The sequence below is a fragment of the Martes martes genome, assembly GCF_963455335.1.
Source record: "Martes martes genome assembly, chromosome: X".
In the NCBI taxonomy this organism is placed as follows: Eukaryota; Metazoa; Chordata; class Mammalia; order Carnivora; family Mustelidae; genus Martes; species Martes martes.
The window spans coordinates 25988639-26015242 of NC_137897.1; the positions used below are offsets into that span (position 1 = coordinate 25988639).

Sequence of the window (26604 nt, forward strand, 5' to 3'; positions counted from 1 at the left end):
CTCTCTTACTCTCCTGCATTGACTGTGGGCAGCCATGAGTTTAAGATGATAGTATCACAAAATTGGAAAATCCTGGATTCCTTAAGTCCCTATTTATGAAAGGGCTCTCAGGAAGGGCTCTTCAACCTCCACTGGAGTATGATATAATCAGGGAATTCATCTTTATTATATTAAACTATTGAGATTTCAGGGTTTTTTTTTCAAATACACCTAGCATAAATACATATGCCATGTAGCTCAGCACAGCCTAAACACTGACTCATTTAGAAATGGAAGTCACTTCATCCAAGAAAACCACAATATAAAATTTTTTTTTTCCTCAGATGACATAGCTAACTTGTGATTCAGCCAATTGTTTAGCACAAGGCCTTTTTCCACCAGGAAAAAAATCTATAGAGGGTTTTAATAAATTATTCAATCTAATCATATTCTCACTGTGTTACTTCTCTGTTTAGCATTTAAGTTCTTTCCCAACTGACCCAGAACTATGAGGTTTGAAAGAATAAAAAGCATGCATGGCACCAGGCATGATGCTTGATAAAACATAGTGAACACATATTATTTCCTTTCCCTTTTCTCCTTCTTTTATCACAATGAGTTCTACACTCTGAAGTGGACAGATAGATGATGGAGTTTTGGGGGAAAAGAAGAAGAAGAGAAGGAAAAGAAAGAAGTAAGGGAATTGGTCTGAAGGTCAAAGACCTGGAGGAGAATGTGAGAAGACCCCTCATCCTTGCCTTATCCTTACACTTCCCCTCCCCTCTCCATTCAGGGCCCTACTTAGGAAGGAAAGGACCATTACATTTTCTAGGAAGGAATTAATTCCAAATGACTGATTTTATGCTACCACACAAGTATGTATATCAACTATGAAGTGATCTCAAAAGATGATGTAATATGAAAACCAGCCTATGATATCTGGATTAAATAAAATTAATTTTAAGACTGATATTAGTGATGAGTTTTCCTCTAATCTCTATTTTGGCTACTATGAGCCTGCAGTTGCACTACTGGGTATTTGCCCCAAAGATACAGATGTAGCGAAAAGAAGGGCCATCTGTACCCCAATGTTCATAGCAGGAATGGCCACGGTCGCCAAACTGTGGAAAGAACCAAGATGCCCTTCAACGGACGAATGGATAAGCAAGATGTGGTCCATATACACTATGGAGTATTATGCCTCCATCAGAAAGGATGAATACCCAACTTTTGTAGCAACATGGACGGGACTGGAAGAGATTATGCTGAGTGAAATAAGTCAAGCAGAGAGAGTCAATTTTAGTATGGTTTCACTTATTTGTGGAGCATAACAAATAACACGGAGGATATGGGGAGATGGAGAGGAGAAGGGAGTTGAGGGAAATTGGAGGGGGAGATGAACCATGAGAGACTATGGACTCTGAAAAACAATCTGAGGGTTTTGAAGGGGCGGGGGGTGGGAGGTTCGGGGAGCCTGGTGGTGGGTATTATGGAGGGCATGTATTGCGTGGAGCACTGGGTGTGGTGCATAAACAATGAATTCTGTTACACTGAAAAGAAATTAAATTTAAAAAAAAGCCTACTGTTCATTTCAGCTTAAATCTAGTTTTCTTTTAATACATTTACATTAAAAATCATAAAATTTAGGGGGGCCTGGGTGGCTCACTGGGTTAAAGCCTCTGCCTTTGGCTCAGGTCATGATCCCAGGGTCCTGGGATCAAGCCCCACATCGGGCTCTCTGCTCAGCGGGGAGTCTGCTTCCTTCTCTCTCTCTCTGCTTGACTCTCTGCCTACTTGTGATTTGTCAAATAAATAAATAAATAAATAAAATCTTTTAAAAAAACCACTAAATTTTAATCTACGGTTATAATTTTATCCGGTATAACTTGTATTTTATTTTAAGAACATAATCATGATACCAACCTTGGTTTCTGTGATTTTCTTTTGGATTGCATCCATTGTGTAGGGCGCCTCCTTCCATGACTCGAGCTTGGCTCTGGCCTGTCCCAACACCTGTTCAGCCTCTTCTTTAGCTTCTAGCCACTGTGTCGAATCCTTTAACATTTCATTCAACTGCTGTCTCCGGTTCTGAAGGTGTTCCTGTACTTCATCCCACTGACTCTGAATTCTTTCAACTGGAATAGAAGGAAAAATGAATATATAGGAGTAAATGCTAGCCTGGAGAAGACCTTTGAAACTTAACCTTCAAAGATGATCTCACTTTTCACATTATTCATTTAAAAAATTCTTCCTTGTGTTACAGATAGGATAATGGACAATAGAATTTCTTACTTTTTCCAATGGCAAACATGAAGTTAAGTTATCTTCCTTAAGGTAACCTAGAATATCAGTTGTGTATATAAAAATTTAACTCTCTCTATTCTCAATCCCCTGAGCCAAATATGAAAATCTTTTAGAAAGGTCCTAGAGCAGACTGCCTGAATCCCTCTGCCCTTACTGCTTCAGTCCCCAACAACCTGACTTCTGATACTATCACTGGCAGTTCATTCCTTGAAGGATTTGCAGTGCCACGATGAATTCATTTTGCCACCAAGTTGCAGGCTAGATATACCAGGGAATCAATGATTCCTGCCACCCCACCTCCCAGGAACGGCCTATAACCAAGGACTGATGGTACATATTGGGGTATGAATATTTAAGCCTTACTCACTTCCCTACTGATATTTCCCTCAATTGCCAAAGAAACCACACACTCTGGTCTTCTTCTGGGGCAACCCAAGAGCAGATAGGCCTACTGTAAATTTTTATAACAATATCTAAGAATTCATACTCATTATATTCTGTAAGTAAGACAGGATTATATTGTCTTTTTTTGTACCTTTTTTTTTGTATCATTGTGAGTCAAAGATGGAGATGTTCTATAATTTCTGCTCTGAAGTACTTTATTTTATATTAAAAATAAACATGACCACATTGTTTTTATCTTTTAAGGACTACATTATCTTTTCTTTAAGTTGATTTCATAAAATGGAAATAATGTCTTGGAAAATAAGTAATAAACCCACTATCAACTTTATCCCTTAAGCAAAACCTGACAGACATTCTAGATTTTTCTCGAGGTCTCAATGAATACCATATATAATTGGTTACTAATTTCTCTCACATAGGACTTCTTCCCACTTTTCACATATTCCCACTGCAAAGCTATCATTTTTTTGCCTACATGTTTGCAGTAGACTTTATAGCCCCCTGTCTCAAGTCTGTTTTGTAACGCAACCTTCACACTACAGAGAGAGTAATAATGAACATATATCTGATCATCCCACTCCTTCATTTAAACCCATCAATGTCTCCCCACTGTCCTCTGAAGTATCTTAGCTTGACATACATTTTCCTCTGATCTGGCCTGGATAATCTGAGAGATTATTTATAAAGGAATAAGTTACACATAACCCGGGTGTAGGAAAATCACTAAAGAGAACACAAGAAATTGGGCCTTGCAGCAGTAGAGCTGTTACTATATCTAGGACCAGGAAATCAGGGGAGGAAAAAGTAGCCAGAAGCTGAGAATCACAAGGAGAATCCACCTTGAGAAGCTCAGTAACCTTTTGCCAAGGGACACCATTGGCCTGAGGCAACTCCACTAGGGAGAACCAGGAGAATAAATATCCTGATCTCACTTTGTCCTCTCTCTCCTACCAGATCTCTCCTTGTGGGTAAACCAGCTGGAAGCCAGAGGGCACATGAGCCCAGTGATGACACAGATCAGCCCCTCGGAGTAGAGACCAAAGAAGAAAAGGGCCAAGAGGGGACTGTGGATAGACAAATAAAATGTACACAGCACAATACTGTAAAATTATGCTGCATGATATAAATTTAGTCCTTCTTCATTGACCCTATTGTTGCCTCCATTAAGTTAAGAGTTAAAGAAGTACTTGAGATGTTCTGAAAATAAGGATGAAACTAGACAAAGCCTAGAAGACTAGTGGTTGTGACATGAAATCAAGAATCTGGTATCTAAAATAGGTAAAACCAGGTGAGTGGCACTCATCATAAATGCCTGTTTTGGGGAGTTCATTTCTGTTTGGGTGCTTGCTTGGTATTGCAAAACCAGTCAGAATATTATATTCCAACTTGGGTTAACACGTGAACCTCTGTTTAAATGACAGTCTCTATATTCTTTGAGCACCCTTCTTTTTTGTTTGTTTCATTGTTGTTATTGCCCCACAGGGTAGTATGGCATATATTTTAGGTAAGATTTACAGTTATTAATTAGTCTTCTATTTAATCTTTAGTTCACAAAATTAATAGTATAAATGCTATTAGAAGAAAGCTGTTTAAAATATGTCTTTACATATTCTGAAATAATTCCCCATCAGTCATAGAAATAACTGATATTCCAATTACATACCATTTTTTCAACTTATCATGGCCAGTTACTTTATTCTGCATAGTTGGTACCTTTTCTCTTAGCCCATTTTTATATACTACATGTATAAGAAAATAATAAAATTGGCTTTCCTTAAAAAAAATCAGATTCCAATTTGCTTTTGCATTAATCAGCCTTGATTACTGACATTTTATTATGCTAGCAAACTTTTTTGATATAAATATGGTAAGCCATTTGCATTCATGCCAGTGAATATTTCCTATATCTTATAGTTCATAGGGTAGACATAATCTTTATATTTAAAAAGTCCATTATAGGAGAAAAAATTAAGACAGTTCTTCCTATTATGTATGTGTCTCTTCACTGTGGCAAGAGGAGGAAACTTTCATAGCCCAGATCATTATTTCAAACAAATATACAATTTGAGTGCTTATTCAGTCAGAATGATAAAAGTTTTCATCCCAAAGAGGTCATGTGTATGTAATGTAGCAAGGAAAACTGGTTCATTGGTGTATGTATCCCTCTAAGAGTGTGCTTTCTCATCTTTGACCTTCAACTATACATGATCATCAGATAATATTTAACTAAATAAAATCACAGGCTACAGACTCACTCAACAATCCATCTACCCCTCCCAGCACACCTACCTGTCAATCCATTCATCTAGCCTGCCAGTCACCATTTTATTTACCATCTACTAGATAACCAGGCATTATGCTTAGCAGTGGGGAAACAAAGGAGTCAAGACAGATTCCCTGGTTTCTGGTTGGTGCCTGTCAGATAAAGGTGTCATTCAGTATCTACCCAAAGAATAAAGGATGAACAATATTTCAGGGAAAAGATAATGAATTCCATTTTGGACCTATTCAGTGGGAGGTTTTGAGGATCATCTACATAGGATTATCATTTTAGTCACTTGGACTGAAGGGGTGATGGTATAGCTGTGTATTTAGGGAGAGAGAGAAATCTAGGGTTAGAAATTACTACAGAGAAGTAATGAAAACCTCAATGAGTTCTCACTGTCATGGTATATAGATTGAACAGAACATAAGGGTAAGATGAAGTCCTAGAAAATATAACACATAAAGACACAATGAAGCAAAAGTAGCTAATAAGATGAATGAATAGCTAGCAAAGTAGGAGGAATGCCTGGAAAGTGTGCTTTCATACAAACATGGACAAGAAAGAATTGCAAAAACCCAAAAGTGGTTAATACTTTTTTAAAAAAAGATTTTATTTATTTATTTGACAGACGGAGATCACAAATAGGCAGAGAGGCAGGCAGAGAGAGAGGAAGGGAGGCAGGCTCCCTGCTGAACAGAGAGCCGGATGCGGGCCTTGATCCCAGGACCATGAGATCATGACCTGAGCCAAAGACAGAGGCTTTAACCCACTGAGCCACCCAGGTGCCCCTGGTTAATACTTTGAAAAGCTATAAATGTCATGCCAGATAATAAAAACCATAATAATTTACATTTATTTGAATATCTACACTGCTTAAAACTCTGTTTTAAGTTCTGTATGAGTGCCAATTTATTTAATCATTATGATGATCTTATGAGGTGGTTATCATTGTTTATGCTGCTGCTGTTGCTACTTCTCATTGAACAGGGGAAGAACTAGACTGCACTAATGAATTGACATAAGGTCATACAGATAGTGAGTGGGAGAGCTAACACTTGGACCCAAATAGTCAGACTCCCCAAAGCCCATGCCAAAAGTATCCATTGGATTTGACCACATGGAATTCCCTCAGGACCATACAAAACATAATCTTAGTGGAGTGGTGGAAATCTTACTATAAGGAATTGACAAATGAATCAGCCAATGATAAATGAGAGTTGGAAGATAATTACCCTTTGTGGATGACAACTGTGAGGTGCATTTTTCACTGCCTCCCAGGGTTCACTCATCAGGGTTGAACTCAAGTTGCCCATAGCAATAACCTGCTTGATAATTGGCTCAATTATTGGCTTCTTTCCCTGTTTTGCTGTGCCACTCTCTTACTGGCATTTCATGGGATCACCTTACAAATAAAACACTTTCACTCAAATCATTGTTTCAAGGTCATCCTTCTGGGGGAAGCTAGTCTAAGTTAGATTTTTATTCATTTAATAAAAAAAAAAAAAACAAACCCTTAGTGCACAGACCAGTGCTTGGTGCCTGGTATACTTCCAGTAACTGTCTGTCAAATGAATTGTACATGTAGACTATTTTAATTATCTATACTTCCTTTTTATAATGATGTAAAAATGCCACTTTCAAAGTTAACTCTTGCTCAGGACCTTGAGTCTTTCTTCTTTAAAAGGAGTCACTATCTCTTCGTTGCATTTCAAGTTTACGTAAGTTGAACAATGGTTTAAGAATTATGCTCATCATCACTCGTCATCAGGGAAGTTCAAATCAAAACTATAAAGAGCACCTCACACCTATCAGAATGGCGAAAATCAACAGCGCAAGAAACAAAAGGTGTTGGTGAGGATACAGAGAAAAAGGAACCCTCATGCACTGTTGGTGGGAATGCAAAGTGGTGTGGCCACTCTGGAAAACAGTACAGAGTTCCTCAAAAAGTTAAAATTAGAACTCCCTTATGACCCAGCAATGGCACTGCTGGGTATTTACCCAAAGGATACAAAAACATTAATTCAAAGGGATACAAGCACCCTTATGTTTATAGCAGCATTATTTACAACAGGCAAACTATAGAAGCAGTCTAAGTGTCCACTGACTAATGAATGGACAAAGAAGAGGTGAGATCTATCTATCTATCTATCTATCTAGATATATAGATATATATCACTCAGCCATAAAAAATAATGAAATCTTGCCATTTGCAATGTCATGGATGGATATAGAGAGTATAATGCTAAGCTAAATAAGTCAAGAAAGACAAATATTATATGACTTCACTCATACGTGGAATTTAAGGAATGGAAAAAACAAGCAGAAGGGGAAAAAACAAGAGACACAGAGAGACAAAGCAAGAAACAGACAATAAAGGACAATCTGACAGTTACTGGAGGGGAAGGGTTGGGAGGAATAGGTGAAACAGGTGATGGAGATTAAGGGGTACACTTGTTGTGATGAGTACTAGGTATTGTATGGAAGTGTTGAATTACTATATTGTACACCTGAAACTAATATCACACTGTATACTAACTAACTGGAATTAAAATAAATACTTAAAAAAAGAATTGCATATTTCCCTCTTTATTTATCATGATCTCTATTTTCAGCAAAATAAGTATTTTCTGGGCATCCTTTGTTTCTGGTTTAATGCCTCTGCATCAACCATATTTTTTGTTAGAGAACATCTTCAATATCATATTTACTAGTAGAATATTCTCATCTGATTAAAAAATCCATAAATTAAAAGGTATGTTGGCATGTGAGGGGGATTCTTGTGAGCCAAAAATAATTCATGATCTTTCTTTCTCTAATATTCTTAAAATAGACTGTGGATCAGAGAGAATCTTTTGGCATGTCTTTTTGCCTCAGTATGTCCTTTTAATTAAATCTAGATGGTGTAATATAGAAGAGTATATGTTATATATCAGATAAAGATTTTTTAATTTATCTTTGAACTGTTTATTGTTTTGGTTTTTGTTTTCTTTTCCTTGCCCTTCCTTCACGTTTGTTTTCTTGCCTTGAATAGCTAAAATTAACTGTCCCTAATTTCCTTTTTTTTCAAAAATTGTGTTATGTTAGTCACCATATAGTATTCAGATAAGGATATTTTTATGGGTATTTTCAAATCTTAAAACATACTGAGCTTCAGAAGCTAATAACAACAATAAAATACTATATTGTTATTAACATAAGTACAAAGAGATGGATACTAGAAAGACAGTAAACAGATGTATCAACCCTTGTGAAATAAATACCCATATGTGAGAATACATTTTGCAGAGCAGAAATTATGGAGAGATTATTTCCTTTACAAAAGAATTCACCACAAGGTTTCTTTAAATAGTCAACTTGTCAGGTATATTTAAAATATTTGACTGGTGTTCCAGTCCCTGGTACTAAATTGGAAGCTTCCCCTAACTGGAAACTACCCGAATTCCCCTATACTGGAAAATGTATGAATACACTGTGGTATATTTACCAATATAATACTACCTAGCAACAAGAATAAAATATCTACAACTTATGCAATAGTATATATTAACCTCACAAACATAATGTTGAGTGAAAGAAGCCAGCCAAAAACAAGGGCATACTGTTTTATTTCACTTATATAATATATAAAAAGAGGAAAAAGTAAGATGACTGCAGAAGTCAGGATAACGGTTATCCTCGTGGGACTGGTAGTCACTGAAAGAGACATGACAGATGCTTCAGAGTTCTGGATATTATTCTGTTTCTTGATTTGAGGGGTGTTTACACAGTTGTATTTAGTTTGTGCAAACCCACCAAGCTAAACATTTATAACACGTGCATTTTCCCTTATGTATATTGTACTCCAATAAAAATTTAATGAAGTATGATTTGACTTGTAAAATGTATCGTGCATACAACATTGGAGAATTCCTCTTTTCAAAAGGGCTGCAACCTGCGAAATAAGCATCACTGGCAGATATTAATGATAATAAGAGATGCAATGGTTTTGTTAAGGATACATACAATTTAGGTCTTAGATTGGTGTGATAAAGAACATCTCAGAAATACTCATTGGCCAATGAACCACACTAGACTCAGAGAAACAGATCAGCACATAGAGACTAATGAAGCAGCTATTTGGTTATTTAACTACAGAAACAAAGCACTGCAATTGAATGAAATAGCTGTCCTAAGAGCAGACCCTGCAGGAGTATACACAGAAGAAAACTTCAGAAGTGTGATATATATTCCACTTTGTCAAGGAATGAAAGTAAACATAAAATCTGCAGATCATCAAAGAGAAGCTGTTGTTTTGGAGCTGGGCCATTGTGGTAGCTGGACATCATATGGACCTGCTAATTGTCCACGCCTGGGCCAACAATTCAAACTACAGAATTTCATCACACTTGCAACACTGCACCCAGAATATTATTGATAGACCAAAGATATATCATGGCAGTGTACTTGGTCACTAGAGCCCATACTGTTAGATTTACATTTATACCAGATTTATCTGACATGCAAAAGTGAAATAATAATAAAATATATGCATATAAACTCAGACAATCTGTGCATGTTGGTAATTGAAGAGCTACCCAAATGTGTGCATTTCTCCTTTCAAAGGGCCATCATGGAAAGCTTCTCAATTGATTTGTCCAGTAAGTAGATGCTGGATAAAGAAGGGAAATAAATAAACAATGCTAAGACTCACGATGACAGACTGGGACTCAGCATGTGTCCTGATTTACAGATCTCTAGAAGTGTCAAATTGGAAACTCAGCAATCATGTCAAGAACCACAATACCGCAGAGAAAGAAACAGTTCAGTTGATTGAGTACTAACCAATCTTTCACTTCATGTTTTTAAGCTAGCTAAGTTTGATTATCAATATACATTCTTGACTCATATAAATTCCCACAACATCTCTCCTAGGGAAAAATGTTATTTACAAAAACGAAATGATTGCCTTTTTGAATATACATTGCTACAGAACAAAGAACAGCTCTGTTGCAATTTCTGCACTGAATTTATAGTCAGAGAATTAGAAGTTACTGTGACTAAGTTTTAGAAAGAAACCTTGACTAGCAGTTAGTAATGGGTTATAGCCTTAGATTCACAACGAAATTTAATTTGTAAAAGATACTTCACCACAATTTCAATTTCCTCAACTGCAAAACTAAAATAATGATGGTTGTACAACCAAAGAATTGTTGTGAAGATAAAATTCAAATAAGAGCCTAGAGGACAATAATGAACCAAGGTGTTCCTGCTTCTCCATACAGAGACCAAACAATGGATTATAGTCATCAGCAAATATTTGTGACCTGCTTGGTGGAGCACACTGTGGATCTCAATGATTGCACAGGGTACTTTAATAATCCATGTAGAAGATACCAAACTGGTAGAGTGGATTCGCAGGCAAATGGGTCACAAATGGGTAAAGAGTGGCAGAGATTTAACTATGGGCAACTGTAAGGAAAATGATTCCAATGAGAGTTAAGATAATGAGTTGTGATAGTTAAAGATGGGAAAGAGATGCGGGAATCGCAACATACTGTTCCCTGAGGCTAAAATAGTCAACAAAATGTTAGGGGGTGATCAAGAGGGGAACTAAAAAAAAAGGAATAAAGAAACCACCATTATCCTACTCTCGTACTAAGTTAGGGTACATCTCTGCCTTGAGGAATGTGAGCTTACTTCATGTTTGATATTCAAAGACTTGTAAGAAACCAAGGTAAGTAAAAATAATAATAATAATAATAATAAAATAATAAAAATATTAAAAAATAAAAATTAAAATAATAAATAATAAATAATAAATAAATAATAAAAATTAAATAAATAATAATAATAAAATAATAAAAATAATAATAATGACCAAAATTATAGGGAATATTAAGATTTGCTTTATGTACTTCCACATGGCATTCAAACATGGTTCTTTAGAAGACTTATTTATAGTTAAGTTCTGCAAAGAATTTCAACTTAAACCTATTAAGAAGAGGGAGAAACAAACACACTAACCCTGAAGTCAAATGTATCTAGTGTGAATGGACACTTGCTGTATTTAGGAACAGGACATGAGGAATGTGGCTGCTATATAAACATGGGGGAAAAAATGTCATTTCAGACCAAAAAGCTGGAAAGGGAAGGGAGTTATAGGCACATGATTAAATCCTAGACACTATGACTAATTTGAATTTCTGTTCCTTTTCTAAATCCTAAAAAGCTAGAATTCAGGAACAGCCAAACTTTATGTTTAAACTCATGGAAGACAGACCTAGTGTAAATGACCAAGTTAAAAATATTTTATAATATTAGTCTAACATTTAGGGTTAGTTTGAACATGGCAAAAATCAGTAACAATGTTATTTCACAACTAGTTTACTCTCTATAAGATGAGGATAACAATAACAAGAAGATTAATAATCTATTAAGATTAAGGAAATAATAAACACAAAGCACTGAGCAGCATGTCTGGCCCTTGCTCTCTATTATAGGGATGAAGAGAGACAACTATGTACTTTCATAACACCAATGAGGTTCTCAGATTTTTTTAAAAGATTTTATTTATTTATTTGTCAGAGAGAGAGAGAGCACAAGCAGAGGGAACAGCAGGCAGAGGGAGAAGCAGGCTCCCCACTGAGCAAGGAGCCCAATGTGGGACTCAATCCTAGGACCCCGGGATCATGACCTGAGCCAAAGGCAGATGCCTAACTGACAGAGCAACCTATGCATCCTGAAGTTCTCAGATTTTGAGAACCAAAGCAAAAGTGAGCAGACTGGATGATCCCTGAGGTTCTTACGAGCTCTAACAGTCTGTGAAATACATGTTTCTTGATGTTTCTGTCAGAGCTAGAGGCTCACCTTACAAGGTTATTGGGAAGAACTCAGTCAGCTCAGTGATTGGATGAGCAGAGAGAACATCTACAGCCATATGTCATTCCCCTGGATGGGCCATTGGTATGATTCAGTTTGGCAATCTTAAACTCAGCCATGTTAAAATTCAGTTAAAATAAACTCAAGCCAACCTAAAAAAAAAAGGTTCCTTTCTCTGGAAAAGCTTTTTAAGTGAGGTGAAACTGATATACAACATGAGTTTCAGGTGTACGACATAATAATTCAATATTTGTACATATTGTGAAACGATCACCTTAATAAGTCTAGTTAATATCCAAAAGTTCTTTCCTTTCTGGGGTGATAGTGTTTTTCTGTATCTTGATAGAGGCATATGTCACACCAGTGTACCCACCATCAACATTCACTGAATGGAACGCATGAAACTTATGCATTTGACTATGTAAATTTTGCCATAAGAAAACAAACAAACAACTATAAATGAATATTGAGCTCTAATTAATGATATGCATGTTGAAGTGTTTTGGGGTAAAGGGTACTGAGGTTTCCAAACTTAGAAATGCATCAAAAAGTGTGTGTGTGGGGGTGAGGATTGATGGGAGAATAAAGGAATGAAGTGGTACAGCAGAATCTAGATGGTAAGTTCATGGGTATTCAATGTAGGGTTCCTTCATCTTTTCTGTGTATTTGAATTTTTCAGAATAAAATTTTAGATAAGATGCTCTCTCACAGCAAGCACAAAGCAGCATATATATTCAGGCAGGTTTCTAAGACAACTTTTCAATTAAGAAAATAATACCATCTGTGGAATATGTAAGTCTAAAAGATAGTAAATAGCATTTCTAGAGTGGAAATGATGAAACATTTTGCTGAAAGTCACACCCAATGTATATGGTGAGGAGCTAGAAGTGGAATTCAGGCAGATCTCTTAATTTCATAATCAACAGACTGTCAGAGACCATATTGCCTCATTTAAAGTATGCTGAACATTCTAACAGAGAAAAGGAGTCCTCTGAAAAAAAGCTCATTCTCCTATTGTGATTATAAACCATAGGTAAATGAGTGCTGATGCCCACTCTAAACTGAGTTAAGGTCAAAGGAGGATTGCATTTTGCCACCAGCTGGAGAGTCACAGATTATAAGAAAATACCAACATCCAGTCATAATGAAACATGTAAGCTATTTAAATATTAATTTTAAAAGGATATGTTGAAATGTGGTATTATTTGATCATTAAAATGAATTTCAAAAATGGCTTCCTTTGGCAGGGGGCACCTATTGGTTGAGATGAAAGCCTGATGGTGGGGAAAAAAGCTTGACCTATAGTTGTGAAAATTACCTCAGTGTATAATTGTAGGCCACTCACAAGACAGAAGAGAACTATCCAGGTGTGATAGTGACACAATATATCACTGGATGACCCATCTGTCCCACTGGGCCCAGCTGTCAACTAATTAAGTGCCAAATGTAGCAAATAAAGTACTAACAACTCAAAAGGGGTCAGCAAGAGTTCACTAAAATGGAGTAAAGGGGACCATTACAATTCCAGCACCGTGAATTTATTACTGTGTCACTGGCATACAATGCACACAGCAAAACCCATTCATCACTGTACATTTCCACATCAAGACTGAAGCATTTGTTGGAATGCAAAAAATTTTAAAAAGATGTAGACTAAAAAAGGCATTTTTTCTCCCTGAACAAACATTGAATTTCATCCCTACACCTTGTCACTCAAACTTTTATTTGACAAGTGCAGAAAATGCAAGTTATACTTGTGAAGCAAAGAGGGCTCGCTTCTCTCTTTACAAGCACATGCCACAGTATAGCCATTCAAGTTTAGGAATAAAAATAAATATAAAACAATTCTTTGAAAAAAACAATGGGCTATGAAGCAAAATGCCGGATCCTATCCATTGGAGGACTAGTCTGTATTTCTCATCTTCCTTATGTCCTCTCCACAGGTATGAGTGTCTCTCTCCTACCCATGCCTAATTACCTCCCAATACTCAGTCTGCCAATTTCTTCTGCCTCCTAAAAGAAGTGGTTCAATTTTTCACCCACCCTGTATCTTCAAACTCAGTCCAGAACCTCATCTAAAAAGAAAACAACAAACAAATGAGTTTTGCTTTTGGCCCTAACACCACATCTGGCCAACCTGATGTCTTCCCTCAGAGGAGAACGGTTTATGCAGGCACTACTGAGGGCATGGCCTGTGTACCAGCAGTATCCGCATTACCTGTGAGCTTGCAAGAAATGCAGTATCTTGGGCTTCTACTCGAAACCTAACTGATCAGATTCTACATGTTTAAGCCAGATTCCAGGGGTGATTTATATGCACATTAAAGTTTGAGAAGCGCTAGTCAATATGCACTATTTCCACTTTCACACTTCAGGTTCCTTTTTTAGTCACTACATTTTGACTCTTGCTACTGCAATTGTAGATAATAGCTGAAACTGAAATTGCCATTAGAATTGTTGTAGATAGTAGCTATGACATTCAAGTCACTACCAAGTTAGAGATTCTGAAGTCTTTATTTTGGCAGACCTCCCTTCAGTACTTGTCCTCACTGATAAGACCTCCTTGAAACCTTCTTTCAATCAACATGGCATGGAATCTGCTCCACCTTTCTGGCCGCTCCTTATCCTCCTCAGCTCATCTCTTAAATGTCACTATTCCCTACAAGTCTCTTTTTGATCTTTTCTTCTTATCACTGGATGTTTTCTCTCCCTAGTGAGTTCATTTCCTTACATCACTTCATTTACCACCTTTATAGTGATCATAGTCAAACTCCCTCCCAAACTCCATATCCTAAGAGTCAAGCATCTACTAAATCCCTTTTAAATATGCAGTGTATCCAAAACTTGATCACATCATCTTCACCCTTCTCCCTCAGTCACTGACACACATCTGTGCCTCTACCTAGTCATTGAAAGAGAAACATACGAATCATCCCTGATTTCTCTTTCTTCCTTATCCTTTAGCCAAGATACCAAGTCATTCATTCAACCTCCTTAATTGCCCTTCTAACCTCTCTATCATCCAGCTGTCACTTCCCCAGACTGTTTTTAATTAAAAGCCTCTGACACACTCTCATATTTACTGAATCATAACCTTGTCTGCACAATCGAATCAACCAGGTGCTCTGAAAAATACCAATGTCTCTGCCCTAATCCCAAAGCTTTTTATGTCATTGGTTTGGGGTGGAGTCCAGGCACTGGCATTTTTTAAAAGCTCCTGCTGCCCCTAGTGATTCTAATGTTCAGCTAGGACTGAAAAGCACTGCTCCAACACTGGCCTTCTGCCCTCCATGTTAATCTTCAGCACTTTTGTCAGAGAAGACTTTTGAAGACGGAAAATCAGAGTCTGTCATCATTTATTAAATTACTCTAACGTCACCCTTTCACTGCTCTCAGAATATAATGCAAATTCCCTACCTTACTTGTAAGACCTTTTCCAGCTTCTCGACTTCTACTGCCTGTTGGAACCTTAGACTCTAGCCTTACAGCTACACACGAGTCTGCTACATGTGTGATGTGACCCATGTCCCACATGCATCTGCGCACAGATTATTCTCTACCCTCATCCACTCACAACAGTTTGCTCAGAAGCCACTATCATTTGTCATTTTTTCCTGACTGTTCTTTTCCGCTCCACCAAGCCTTGTTTCTTGGGTTTGGGTGGGGGAACCCGCAACATGGTTTCTAGAGCACCTGGTTCTTATCTCTGCACATAGCAATTACACTACTGGGCAATTATCTGTTCTTTTGTCTGTCTTACCCACTGCAAGTCTAATCAGCACTGTAAGGTACCGATTTCAAGAGAGGAAATGTATTTTTAAATTCAGGGTCCAGCCCAAGTTTGGCACATAGGAAGGTAGAAATAAATGTGTGGAAAGGGCAAACACAACTCTTACATCATAAATGAGAATTTCTGCACTACTGCAAAAGCAAAATTGTCACTAACATATAAACGAACAATACATACATTTAGGCAATGTTATGAAAATAAAGTCCATGTTCAAAGTTTTTCAGACTTTGTGAGAGTGAGACTTCTGTACTAAAGGAAAAAGAGGAACTGAGTTATTGAAGTATAGTTTCAGCTGATCCCTTTCAAATACCTCTCCAGAAAAGCAAAATGTAAGATCAAAAATAAATAAAGATCACTCAATTCTGGTTCATTTAACGTATGTCCTGTTAAATACAGGATCAGTGATTATAAAGTGCTTTTTAGACTAGAGTAGTAGTAGTAGTAGTAGTATAGACTGAAAGGCCGAAATATAAGTGCACGAAGACTCAAATTGCCCTTCCCAGGCTTCATTTTGAGATAATCTTTGCTTATTTAAACCACGGTAACTCATAAATGTTACAGCAAATAATGTGAAATACGGGGGAGATGAAAAATAACTCTTCCTATTCTAACAGTCCCGATTCAAATGACAAAATAGTTTCACAGAAAATATGTAAATTGGCTTTGAACATTAGAATGGCAACTCCTAAAATGGTACAGCAGCTCTTAAAACGAAATGTTTGAGTTTATAAGAAACAACAACAACAAATCTGTATACAACCCCCACTATTTCCATTTACATCTGGGTAAATCATAAGTATACATCCGGAGAAGAAAAACCCAAGAGAGAGACAATACCTTGGTGAAACATATGGCTAAGAAATACAGGAACAGAACAGTGTAATTGCCTTAATTTTAGAAGGAAATCTTAAATAGAATTTCCATAGTAAAAGAAGAAATAGAGGAATTTTAAATGAGGTAATCTATGTGAAAAGTGCTTTAGAAACCACAAAGCTTCAGCAAACATTAGGTACTATTATTATTTTTTTTAAAATGAGATATAGCAGAGCACTGTGCCTACACTATTCACAGCGAAGAAACATATTCCTTTATAAACATAAAATGGACGCCTTTTAACAAAAAAGAAAGGAAAGGCACACAAACATTGCCAGAACTGGATATCACACAAGATTATACTTTTGTTCTGATAAGTTCTTATAAAGAGCCATTTGACTGTATGATATGAATTTATTTTTATACATTTATTCGTTTATTTATCCCTTTGTCTATCCATTCATTCCTATAAACTTTTTCTTCATAATCTATTATGTGCTTGAGATTAAGTTAGTGTGTATTCAAAACCAAAGCTGTATAAAGGAGTAATACATATTTTATAAGTAAACTGCCTTTTTCAACATTCACATGCATTTGGAATCTGTGTCTTTATGACAGAATCCACTTATTTGAATGCATCATCCATCAGAAAGAAATAAAGAGGAGATTTTCATAGCTCCCACTGGCCTTTTGAATTACGGTAAGGATTCTGCTCTTTAGTCTCCGTGCAGTGGGAACCCACTGAAAAGGTTGCATGCAGAGAAGTGACACATCTGATCTGGGTGTGAAAAGATTAGTCAGGCTGTCAATTAGAGAATAGTTGGGGGAGGGGCAGGAAAAGATGCAGAAAAATAGAGCAACAAGCTAGGACAGGTGTCCAGGCATAGCCTGATGGTCATCGGTAGACTGAAAGATAAGAATAAATTAGTAAAATATTTAGAAGATTAAATGTACAGGACTTTGCCTAAACTCTTCCTTCTATATAGAATGCATTGCCTGGTACATGACAGGTACTTCACGTACCTACTTTTGAGGGGAAATGAATGGGATTATATTAACCTTGCAATTCTTTCAGGGGGTCTCAGAGGATCTGACCCTGTCATGGAATGGCTTTTCCCCCTCCCAGAAAAAGATGGAACTAATAGACTTTAACCATGGTGACTGTTTTTCTTTTTTTTCTTTTTTATATTTTATTTATTTGAGACAAAACAAGAGTGAGAGAGAGAGCACAAGCAGGGAGAGCAGCAGGCAGAGGGAGAAGCAGGCTCCTACCAAGCAGGGAGCCTGATGCGGTGCTCGATCCCAGGACCCTGGTACCATGACCTGAGCCAAAGGCAGATGCTTAATGACTAAGCCACCCAGGTGCCCCCCTGGTGACTGTTTTTCAACAAGGTATGCCTAGGTCACTGTGCCTCTTCTAGAATATAGGCTACATGTAATGTCTGTAGAGTCTTTCCTTCAAGACACTTTGCTGGGAAATCTTATTTGCTTGAATTTTTTTTTTTTGGCTTTACTTTTGAGTCATTTGCAGATAAATAAGAGAGAGAGAGAGCAATTCCCTTTTGTACCACAAAATGGTGGAAAAAAAAAACTTGCTGGTGGGCATCAACATGGATCTGCATTTTTACTTTAAACGTGAGTTCTTAATAATCCCCCAGAGAAAAAGTAAAGTACATAGTTTGCATATAGAATGTATCAACCAGGTGAGAGGTCAGAGGTGTCACCATGAGAGGTTCCATTCACATAGTGAGGAACAAATGAAACCAGGAGTGTAAGGAACAAAGGCACAGTCTTGGGAGAAAGGCAGACAAAGGGAGGGAAATGAGATGAGGGATTTGGGAAAGGTTACATTGTCCCTATGTTCAAGGCAAAGGCTCCAGGGATATACCATGAGAGGTGGTCTCTAGACTAAGCAAAGTGAACCTCTTGGGTAACCACTGATAGCTTCATGGAAGTGCTTAGAACATAGGCCAGAAGAGGTTAGATATAAAAGGAAATGACAGAAATGCTTACAGAGTTCACTTTGGCAGTTAAAGAAGCAAAATCAGACAGGAAACTTAAGGGATGTGAGCAGCCTCACTGTGGGAGCCAAGATTTGGAAGGAGTAGGGAATAAGAAAGTAGATGGTTAGGCAAAATATAGGAAGCCAAGTTAGCTAATGAGTAGGAAATTTCCACTTGAAGCTGAATTTATGATACAAAAGAATTGTTAAAATGAAAAATTTTATAAAATGACTCGATGAGAAGATTCCACTCATCAACCAGCCAGGGTAAAATACAGATTTGTATCCAATCATTCCATATTTATACTCTTAATCTGATTTTTAGAAGGAGCTTATTACTGATGATATCTTTATTTTCTTTTCCCTGAATTCTGCCATCCTTCCTGTTTTTTTTTTTAAAGTCAGTATAGTCATTTTCCCCAAACAAAAGACATGTGATGAAACTGCCATACTACCAGTTCCAATGGTTTCACTGACCTTCTCATGTCATTGCTTCATTTTTTTGCATCTTTTTATTTTTTTCTATACTTAATCTCTGTCTCTTGCTGCTTAATAAGCTAGCTGTTTTTGGGAACGTAATGAAAGGGTGGTGGTTTTTTTTGTTTGTTTGTTTTGTTTTGTTTTGTTTTTGCTATCCCTGAGTCCAAACCTTCCTAAATAGCTGCTTCATTACTCTATTCACTTTGAACATTAAAAAAACTAAAACAAAAAGAAAAAACAAAGCTGAAACAGGTAATGGGAGAGTTTCATGAAAATCTCTATCCAGGACATCATCATCCTAATTGGTATATTACCTGCTGTGCTGAATAATTCTCCCACTCATCTTAGGGTTTTTTTTTTGTGTGTGTATGTAGTTTCGTTTTGTTTTGTTTTTTATTTAAGCCTTAGAAATGAAAACTTCTTTGTGGTGAAAACAAACCAACAATGAGAAAATGCTATAGGATTTTAAAAAATAGCTTCAGCAATGACCCCAGAAGCCTCAGAGGCCTCTGTATAATTGTCAGACTGGAGAAAATGATCCACGAGGGACCACGTGTTTGTAAGGTTTTTGTTCGCATTTTACCAACCACAGCGTGACTCTGAATTCAGGATGCTAAGCTCACACCTCTCCTTTATTGTCTCTGAAAGGAAACTAAAGAAATCGACCATGATTAAAAGAAAACACCTACACAGAAGTAGATGGTGGAAAAGATATAAAGTTCAGGAGAAAGTTTCATGAAAGTTGTTCTAACTTGTGTTCCAAAGTTATATGTTCCTGACGATGGGCAAAAAAGGCAAATTCTTACATACTTACAATTATCTAAAAATGTCCCATCATTAATATTATTCCTAAAAATATATAAATGCTTATATTTCAGGTTCCTGAAAAAAATGGAGTAACATTAAGTATGTGCATTTACACATTGCTTTTGAAACACCTGAGGTCTATTGAAAAAACAAAAAGTACTTACTCTGTTCCTACCTCAAATCTCCTGAACCAGAATCTTCAGGCTCTTAGGCAAGCACATGTGTTCACAAGAGAGACTACAGTGCCCCAAGGAGATGAAGGTTTGTTCTTAAGGAACAAAAATTCTTATTATCTATAGGGTTACAATTGTTTGTGAATCTCCAAAGGGCCACAACATAAACAGATTGCAGAGCATATCTGTGGGATTAAGCTGATTAGAAAACAAGAAGTCTAAAAGGGCTTCTTAGAAGTTAATGATGAAGAAAAGGTTGAGAAACTATACCAGTGTAATATGTTTTAAAATACTTTCTGCACATAAAACATGTAATTTATTGAATGGAATTGGGAAAACACAGATAGACAGAAAGACAAAAAAAAAATGAGTTCACTTGTAAACAGCTGTAAAACATTTGGAGGTATAACCTCCAGTTATCATTTGTCTTGATGGCTTCTCTTTCTTTTTCTTTTGTGAAAAATTAGGCTCACATGGCATAAATAATTTCGCATCCTACTTTTGCACACTTAGCCATTAATGATGTAGTCACTCATTCTTTATGCCATTAAATACCATTTAAAATGACTTCTAATAAACACTGTGATCCTTTAATGACAAACTTCCTCCAAACATTAAATGTATATCTTTTTAAAAAAGACTATTTATTTATTTGACACATACACAGAGAGATCACAAGTAGGCAGAGAGGTAGGCAGAGAGAGAGGGGGAAACAGGCTCCCCGCTGAGCAGAGAGCCCGATGTGGGGCTCGATCCAAGGACCCTGAGATCATGACCTGAGCCGAAGGCAGAGGCTTAACCCACTGAGCCACCCAGGTGACCCTAAATGTATATCTTTATAGTATTAGGTAGAATTGTATTAGTATAGTAATAGAAAGTATGAATTTTTAGATTGATCACTTTCCTGTGATAAATAACCAAATTACAAGCTCAAAATAAGGCTCTCTGCCAATGTGGTAACCAGATTCACTGTTCAGTTCTTCTATCTTTGAGCCAACAATGCCATTTTACCTTTGTTCCTCTCATTCTGTGTCTCTGTTTCTCTTTGTCTGTCTTTCTTTTGAGGCTGTTTTTCAAATCAAACCTTCTGGAATGTCTGCTTATGAGTGTTATTTCTATCTATGCAGCTCTAAAGACAGTGAAATCAAGGAATGAGTACAGAGTGCAAAGAGTTTGTGACTAAGCCATGATGACAGCATCTTTAAGGACAGGGCACCTTCATTTTTACTTAATGCTCATTTGATTCTTCACCTTGCATTGTTTATGGGGCAATTGTACTTTTCTTACCGTGATTACCAACTATAAATTAATTTAGGGAAAATAACTAAAGATTGAGAAAGAATTGAAACCTTTTCCTTTATTTATCTGGTTCAGAGGTTGGCTTTTATGTTAAAACCCTGTGCTGAGCTGTATCTATCTCTCTCTCTCTATCTGTGTGTGTGTGTGTGTGTGAGAGAGAGAGAGAGAGAGACAGAGAGAAAGACAGAGAGAGACAGAGAGACAGAGAGAGACAGAGAGATTGAGAGAAGGAGGAAGGAGGGAGGGAGGAACATTTGCATTCAGGGTCCTACTTCATTCAAGTTTATCATACTATTTTCAACTGAAAGCAAATTCTTCATGCTTTTAAACTATATTTTTTAGAGTGTGTGCATTTCTTTGCAGTTTTAAACAACACACTTCTCTTACTATTTATATGTACACGTATCTATTTCTAGTTTATGTAGATGTCTATACAGCTCGTCTATCAATCTCTACCTCTACATCTCTTTACGTACACGAGTTCAGAGAGGCTCTGAGTCCTACCATCCTAGAAATTCAGAAAAAGCCAGAAAAAAGATTCTCTTCTGAAATAAAAATTAGAAAAAAAAAACCCTGATAGATGATATTAGCCATCTGCAAAAAGAACCCAGCTGAGCTTTGGACAACTTCTTAAAATGCAGATTCCCAGGGCCCTTTTTATATTCCTATCATGTCAGAATTTCTTGGGGTAGGTGTCCAGGACTTGCCACTAGGGCTGGAAATCTTTGCACAGAGTTGTTTTGTCAGGGTTTTGGTGAGGAAGTACCCCAGTTCCATCAAGTGAAGAATGAGTAGAAATGTGAAGTGAATGTGAAGCTCCAATTATTGGTTTACATGTACACAGCACACCTGAGTTTTGTGCTGCCTGTAACAGAGCGGGGCAGAGGGCAAAGTCAGTCTGTGTATTTGATGGGGGAAGACCTGTTGCATGGAATCTGGAAGCAAAGCCAGGAAGCAAGTACTTGCTATTATGTCCTGGGTACCATCTGAGATAAGTGCTCTATTTCTCTAGTTCTATTTTAGAAATCACCTAGGATAGTAAAGGTGGGCATTTTATCTAGCTTCTCTCACTTAATGAACCATCCTTTAAAAAATACCTTATTACCATTCCTCCAATTCTTTCATCACCACCAAATCTTGCAATCTCTATTTTGGTCTTCTGTGTGCCCTCATTCGGGAGGGCACCCTGAGCAAATTATCATTATTAATTTTTCTGATAGGTTTATGTTGTATTATAAAATCATAATTTTAAATTTATTATTCCATCTTTCAAATGATTTATAAACCAATCTCTTGTCAGTTTGTGAAGCATGGGTCAGTCCCCTAGGCCCTGATCTACTAAACTATTAAATCTCAGAATCCACTAAACTATTAAAATCTAGTTGTTGGCTATGCAAAACTGAGGACCAGACTTTAGATCTATGAAAACACACCATACATGCAATACAAACCCTATCAGTGACCTCCTTATAAGGATCTTCCTGATATGATTTACATACTTAATGTTTAAAAAATTTCATACAGTGGATAATGAAAAACTAATCCATAAACCCGAGGGAAGAATGTGTGTGTTAAGATCAATTTCAAGTCCATGATATATATATCACTTTTTTATCTGGTTATAACTGTATTCTGAACTTTCAGTCTTTTTTGGAAGATTTTATTTATTTAAGAGAGAGAGAAAGAGACAGAGAGAGAGAGATGAAGAGAGAGGAAGAGGGAAAAGCAGATTCCCCGCTGAGCTGGGAGCCTGACATGGGGCTCAATCCTGGGACTCCAGGATCATGACCTGAGCTAAAGGCAGATGCTTAACCCACTGAGCCACTCAGGCACTCCTAACCTTTCAATCTTAACAGACATTAAGAATTCAGAAATCTTTGACCAACATTAAGTCATAAAATTCTGGTTGACTGGCTACAGACCAAGAAAATTTTTTTTAAAACCATGCCCTTTTTATATCTTTATAAAGTTCCTAGAATATATTTCTGTTATTCTCAAAATATTTCCTCAGGAGAATGTAGTAATATTCTGATCCACTTAAAACAATCACTAGTTAAGTACAAATTAGCTTCCAAAACCAATCTGAAAACATGCTATAGGAATATACATCTGCTGAAAGATGGTTTCCTTTTATGTTCCCCTTCCCGTCTAAAAGTTATTAAGGAAAAGTCTGTTGCTATGGAAACATTCAATTTGGCACCATCTGTATTCAAAATTCAATTGTTTCCAGCCTTTAGCCAATCTCCGGTTTTTAATTGGCAGACCTTCCCAGAATGCTTTACGAATCTTTTAGGAAGCCAATCCGTGAAGCATGTCACAATGTAAAGCATCAAGAAGGTTCACAATGCAAGCTTCACTCCATTATCTTAAGATCACACTTGTGCAGTCTCAAAGCATGGGGCCTTCTGATAATTACTTGGCATGGGGTTAATGCCTAAAATTTATTGCCAAGTTGTTTTTTTCTGTCTAATGGATTTCTCATTCAAAGAAAGTACTCATTTTACAAGTGACCTAAGTATTAAAAAGACCCTGAAAAGGAGCCCCAGTGGGAAACTTATGTAGCGATACATAGTTGAAATAGAAAACACATTTAGGAGAAAGAGTTAAGAATGCGTATTTTGTACTTAGCCAGATCTGAGTTCAAATATTAATTGGAATGTTTGTTAGCTACTTTACTTAAGCTTTCTAGGTCCCATTTTCCTCATCTGTAAAGATCTATTATGAGGACTATAAAGTATGCACTTCGGAGAAAATACATACTTCACATACCCTGTAATGGCGTTTGAAGATGTGCTGATCCACATGGTCTTGAAGACTATTCCTTTGGAATGTCAAGTGTTTGCTTATAACTATTGTTAGAATTTATAGGAGAGTTATCAAAGACAAATTGCCTGAAAGATTATTTTTAAGAATGGGGAGGATATGGATGGATCTTGGAGAAGTGTAAAGACATTCAAAGTAAGAAAATTAAAAAAAATGTATGCACAGTTGTGGGTTGGATCGTGACATTTTGATGGGATAGAGAAGTAACTCACCATAATTAAGCACTGGCATGGTTTCTTGGGAGGCTCTTTCAGCCCACCATGTTATAATTATCCTATGTGATTAGTGCCCCACAGAACCAACTAGAATCTTGTTCTATAACACAACAGATTTGCTCTACCACTACTGTCCTACTGAATAGCCACCCCTCCTCTTTGGTAATAATCCTTAGAAGGCAACATTCCAGCTCTATTACTTACTGCTCCTAGGTTACCACATACTTTCAAAAATCCATGCCTTTGACTACTTGTCAATTTTAGTATTATAGAGATTTTTGTATTTATCCAGTTAAGCTATTTCAGTGGTAATTGACGGACTTTTTTAGTCAGACCAAAATATTACAAGTGTTACCCTCATGCGTGTCCTGACACAAATTCCTTTACGTTGTTTTCCCTTTAAAAAAAACCTGAAGGGCCCCTGGGTGGTTCAGTGGGTTAAAGCCTCTGCCTTCGGCTCAGGTCATGATCTCAGGGTCCTGGGATTGAGCCCCGCATCGGGCTCTCTGCTCGGCGGGAAGCCTGCTTCCTCCTCTCTCTCTGCCTCTCTGCCTACTTGTGATCTCTGTTAAGTAGATAAATAAAATACTTTAAAAAAATCTGTAAAAGGTGTAACTTGTATGCTAAATAATCAGGATATATGGCATTTAAGCATAAAGACAGCTTTATCTGTCGTCCTTTCTCCCTTTAAATCTGTTCAGGGAGGTAGTTCTTCTCCAGTCCCTGGGCGAAAATATGGGCAGGTCCCATGCCTTCTCATGTATTATCATAAAGTAATACAAGGTTCTATTGCCATTTTAATATATTAAAATTAGAATTTCCAGTCCAGCACGTTAATTAACACTTCAAACTTAATCCACGTACACAACTTCTCCTCAGCTGGAGCAGGCTACAACTGGGCCAGGTCCCCGACCACCTTGAGTAGTGGGTATGGTGAACTTCCTCTCTCTCTCTTTCATTCTCCAGCTGCTCTTTCTCCCCCTAACAGAGTTGAATGGGAATGGATGGAGGAGACGGAAGGGGAACAGAAAGATCTTATCTGACTCAGTACTGTCACTGTTAGAACGTGATTTTTTGCTTGCTGGGTCTGGCTGATGTTAAATATCACTAGAGGGGTTTGATGGAGCTTTTCTGGACTTGACAACTGCAGGTACCCTTTCATTTGCAGTCCTGAATCCAGGTAAATGTTGTTTTGTATTTTGGTGGCAATCATTCCCAGCTCAGAAACTCGAAATCCAGTGACACAGTCCTCCTGGTGGACCTACAGAAACCCTTCTCTCTGAAAATGAGAATGTCAGCAACTCCCTTTGTAAAGTGGGGGGCCATATGAGAAGGAGGGCACTCACAGCAGCATTTTCTCTGAAGAACCCTCACATTTTTCCCAAGTGACTCTTTTCTGGATCTCTATCCATTTTCTTTCAAAACATGCACTGTGGTACTGTCTTGCATACCTCACTTTGGTGTCTGCTGTCTATAGGACCTTGGTGTCCTTAGTTTAGATACTTTCAGTTTAGTATCTGCTTAAATGAAAGTGTGTGTTAGGGCACTGTTAGACCAAAGTGCTCTAGTAGTGAAGATAGAAAGTAGAAGAAAGGTTGTACTAGATGGTCTGTAAGGTCTCTTTCCATTCTGGAGGCCCTGAATTCTGTGACTCCAACATTTCTTCTCCTTGAAATGTATTTCTCTCAGCTGTAAGGTCCAGCTTCAGATTCGCTTCCATGATACATTCCACTATTACTTCAGGAGACAATAAACACATCATCTGAACCTATTTCATGCCAAGCACTGGCCTAGGTCCTGGAAAATCTGTGATGAAATAAAACAGTTTCTGCCCTCATGTAGCCAAGTCTCTTTCTCCTCTGCACATCCATTTTCTTTCACTTGTATCTTTCATTTATGTTTTGTTCTGGTATCAAAGTTACTGTCTGTACACATCTGTCTCCCCTTCACTATCAATTCTTTTACAAAAGGACTCATATTTTATTAACTTCTATACGTCCCTTTCTCTCAATGGTCACTCAATAATTATTATTAAATGAAGCAATGAACAATGCATAAATGCATGGATGTATAGAAGGATGAATGGTTAAACTAAAAATCATAAATTCATATAATGTTTATGAAAATATTGCTTATATTTCTTCTATGGTGTATATATATATATATATATCCTAACATTATCATAATTTTACAGCTTTTACTTAATAACAAACACTTTAATGGAAGAGACTACGTTATTGCTTTCTTGGACTACCATATAATTCCTGGACTCATACCTTACACACTGTAAGTACATAATCAAAATTTGATAAATAAATGTGTGAATGAAAATTTCTATATTCTAACTTGCATTTGCCCTTCATGTAATTTAAATATTAATGCAAATTGTT

The 26604-nt window shown here is 37.1% G+C and overlaps 1 protein-coding gene across 2 annotated transcripts in view; it reads right to left on the reverse strand.

Annotated features, from left to right (window-relative positions):
• The window catches only part of DMD (dystrophin), a 2068501-nt gene that overhangs the window by 546807 nt on the left and 1495090 nt on the right, over positions 1–26604 (reverse strand). For both annotated transcript variants that reach the window (XM_080795194.1, XM_080795193.1), the window contains exon 53: positions 1903–2114. In XM_080795194.1, coding sequence (XP_080651320.1) covers positions 1903–2114 — 212 coding nt within the window. The remainder of the gene's footprint in view (positions 1–1902; positions 2115–26604) is intronic.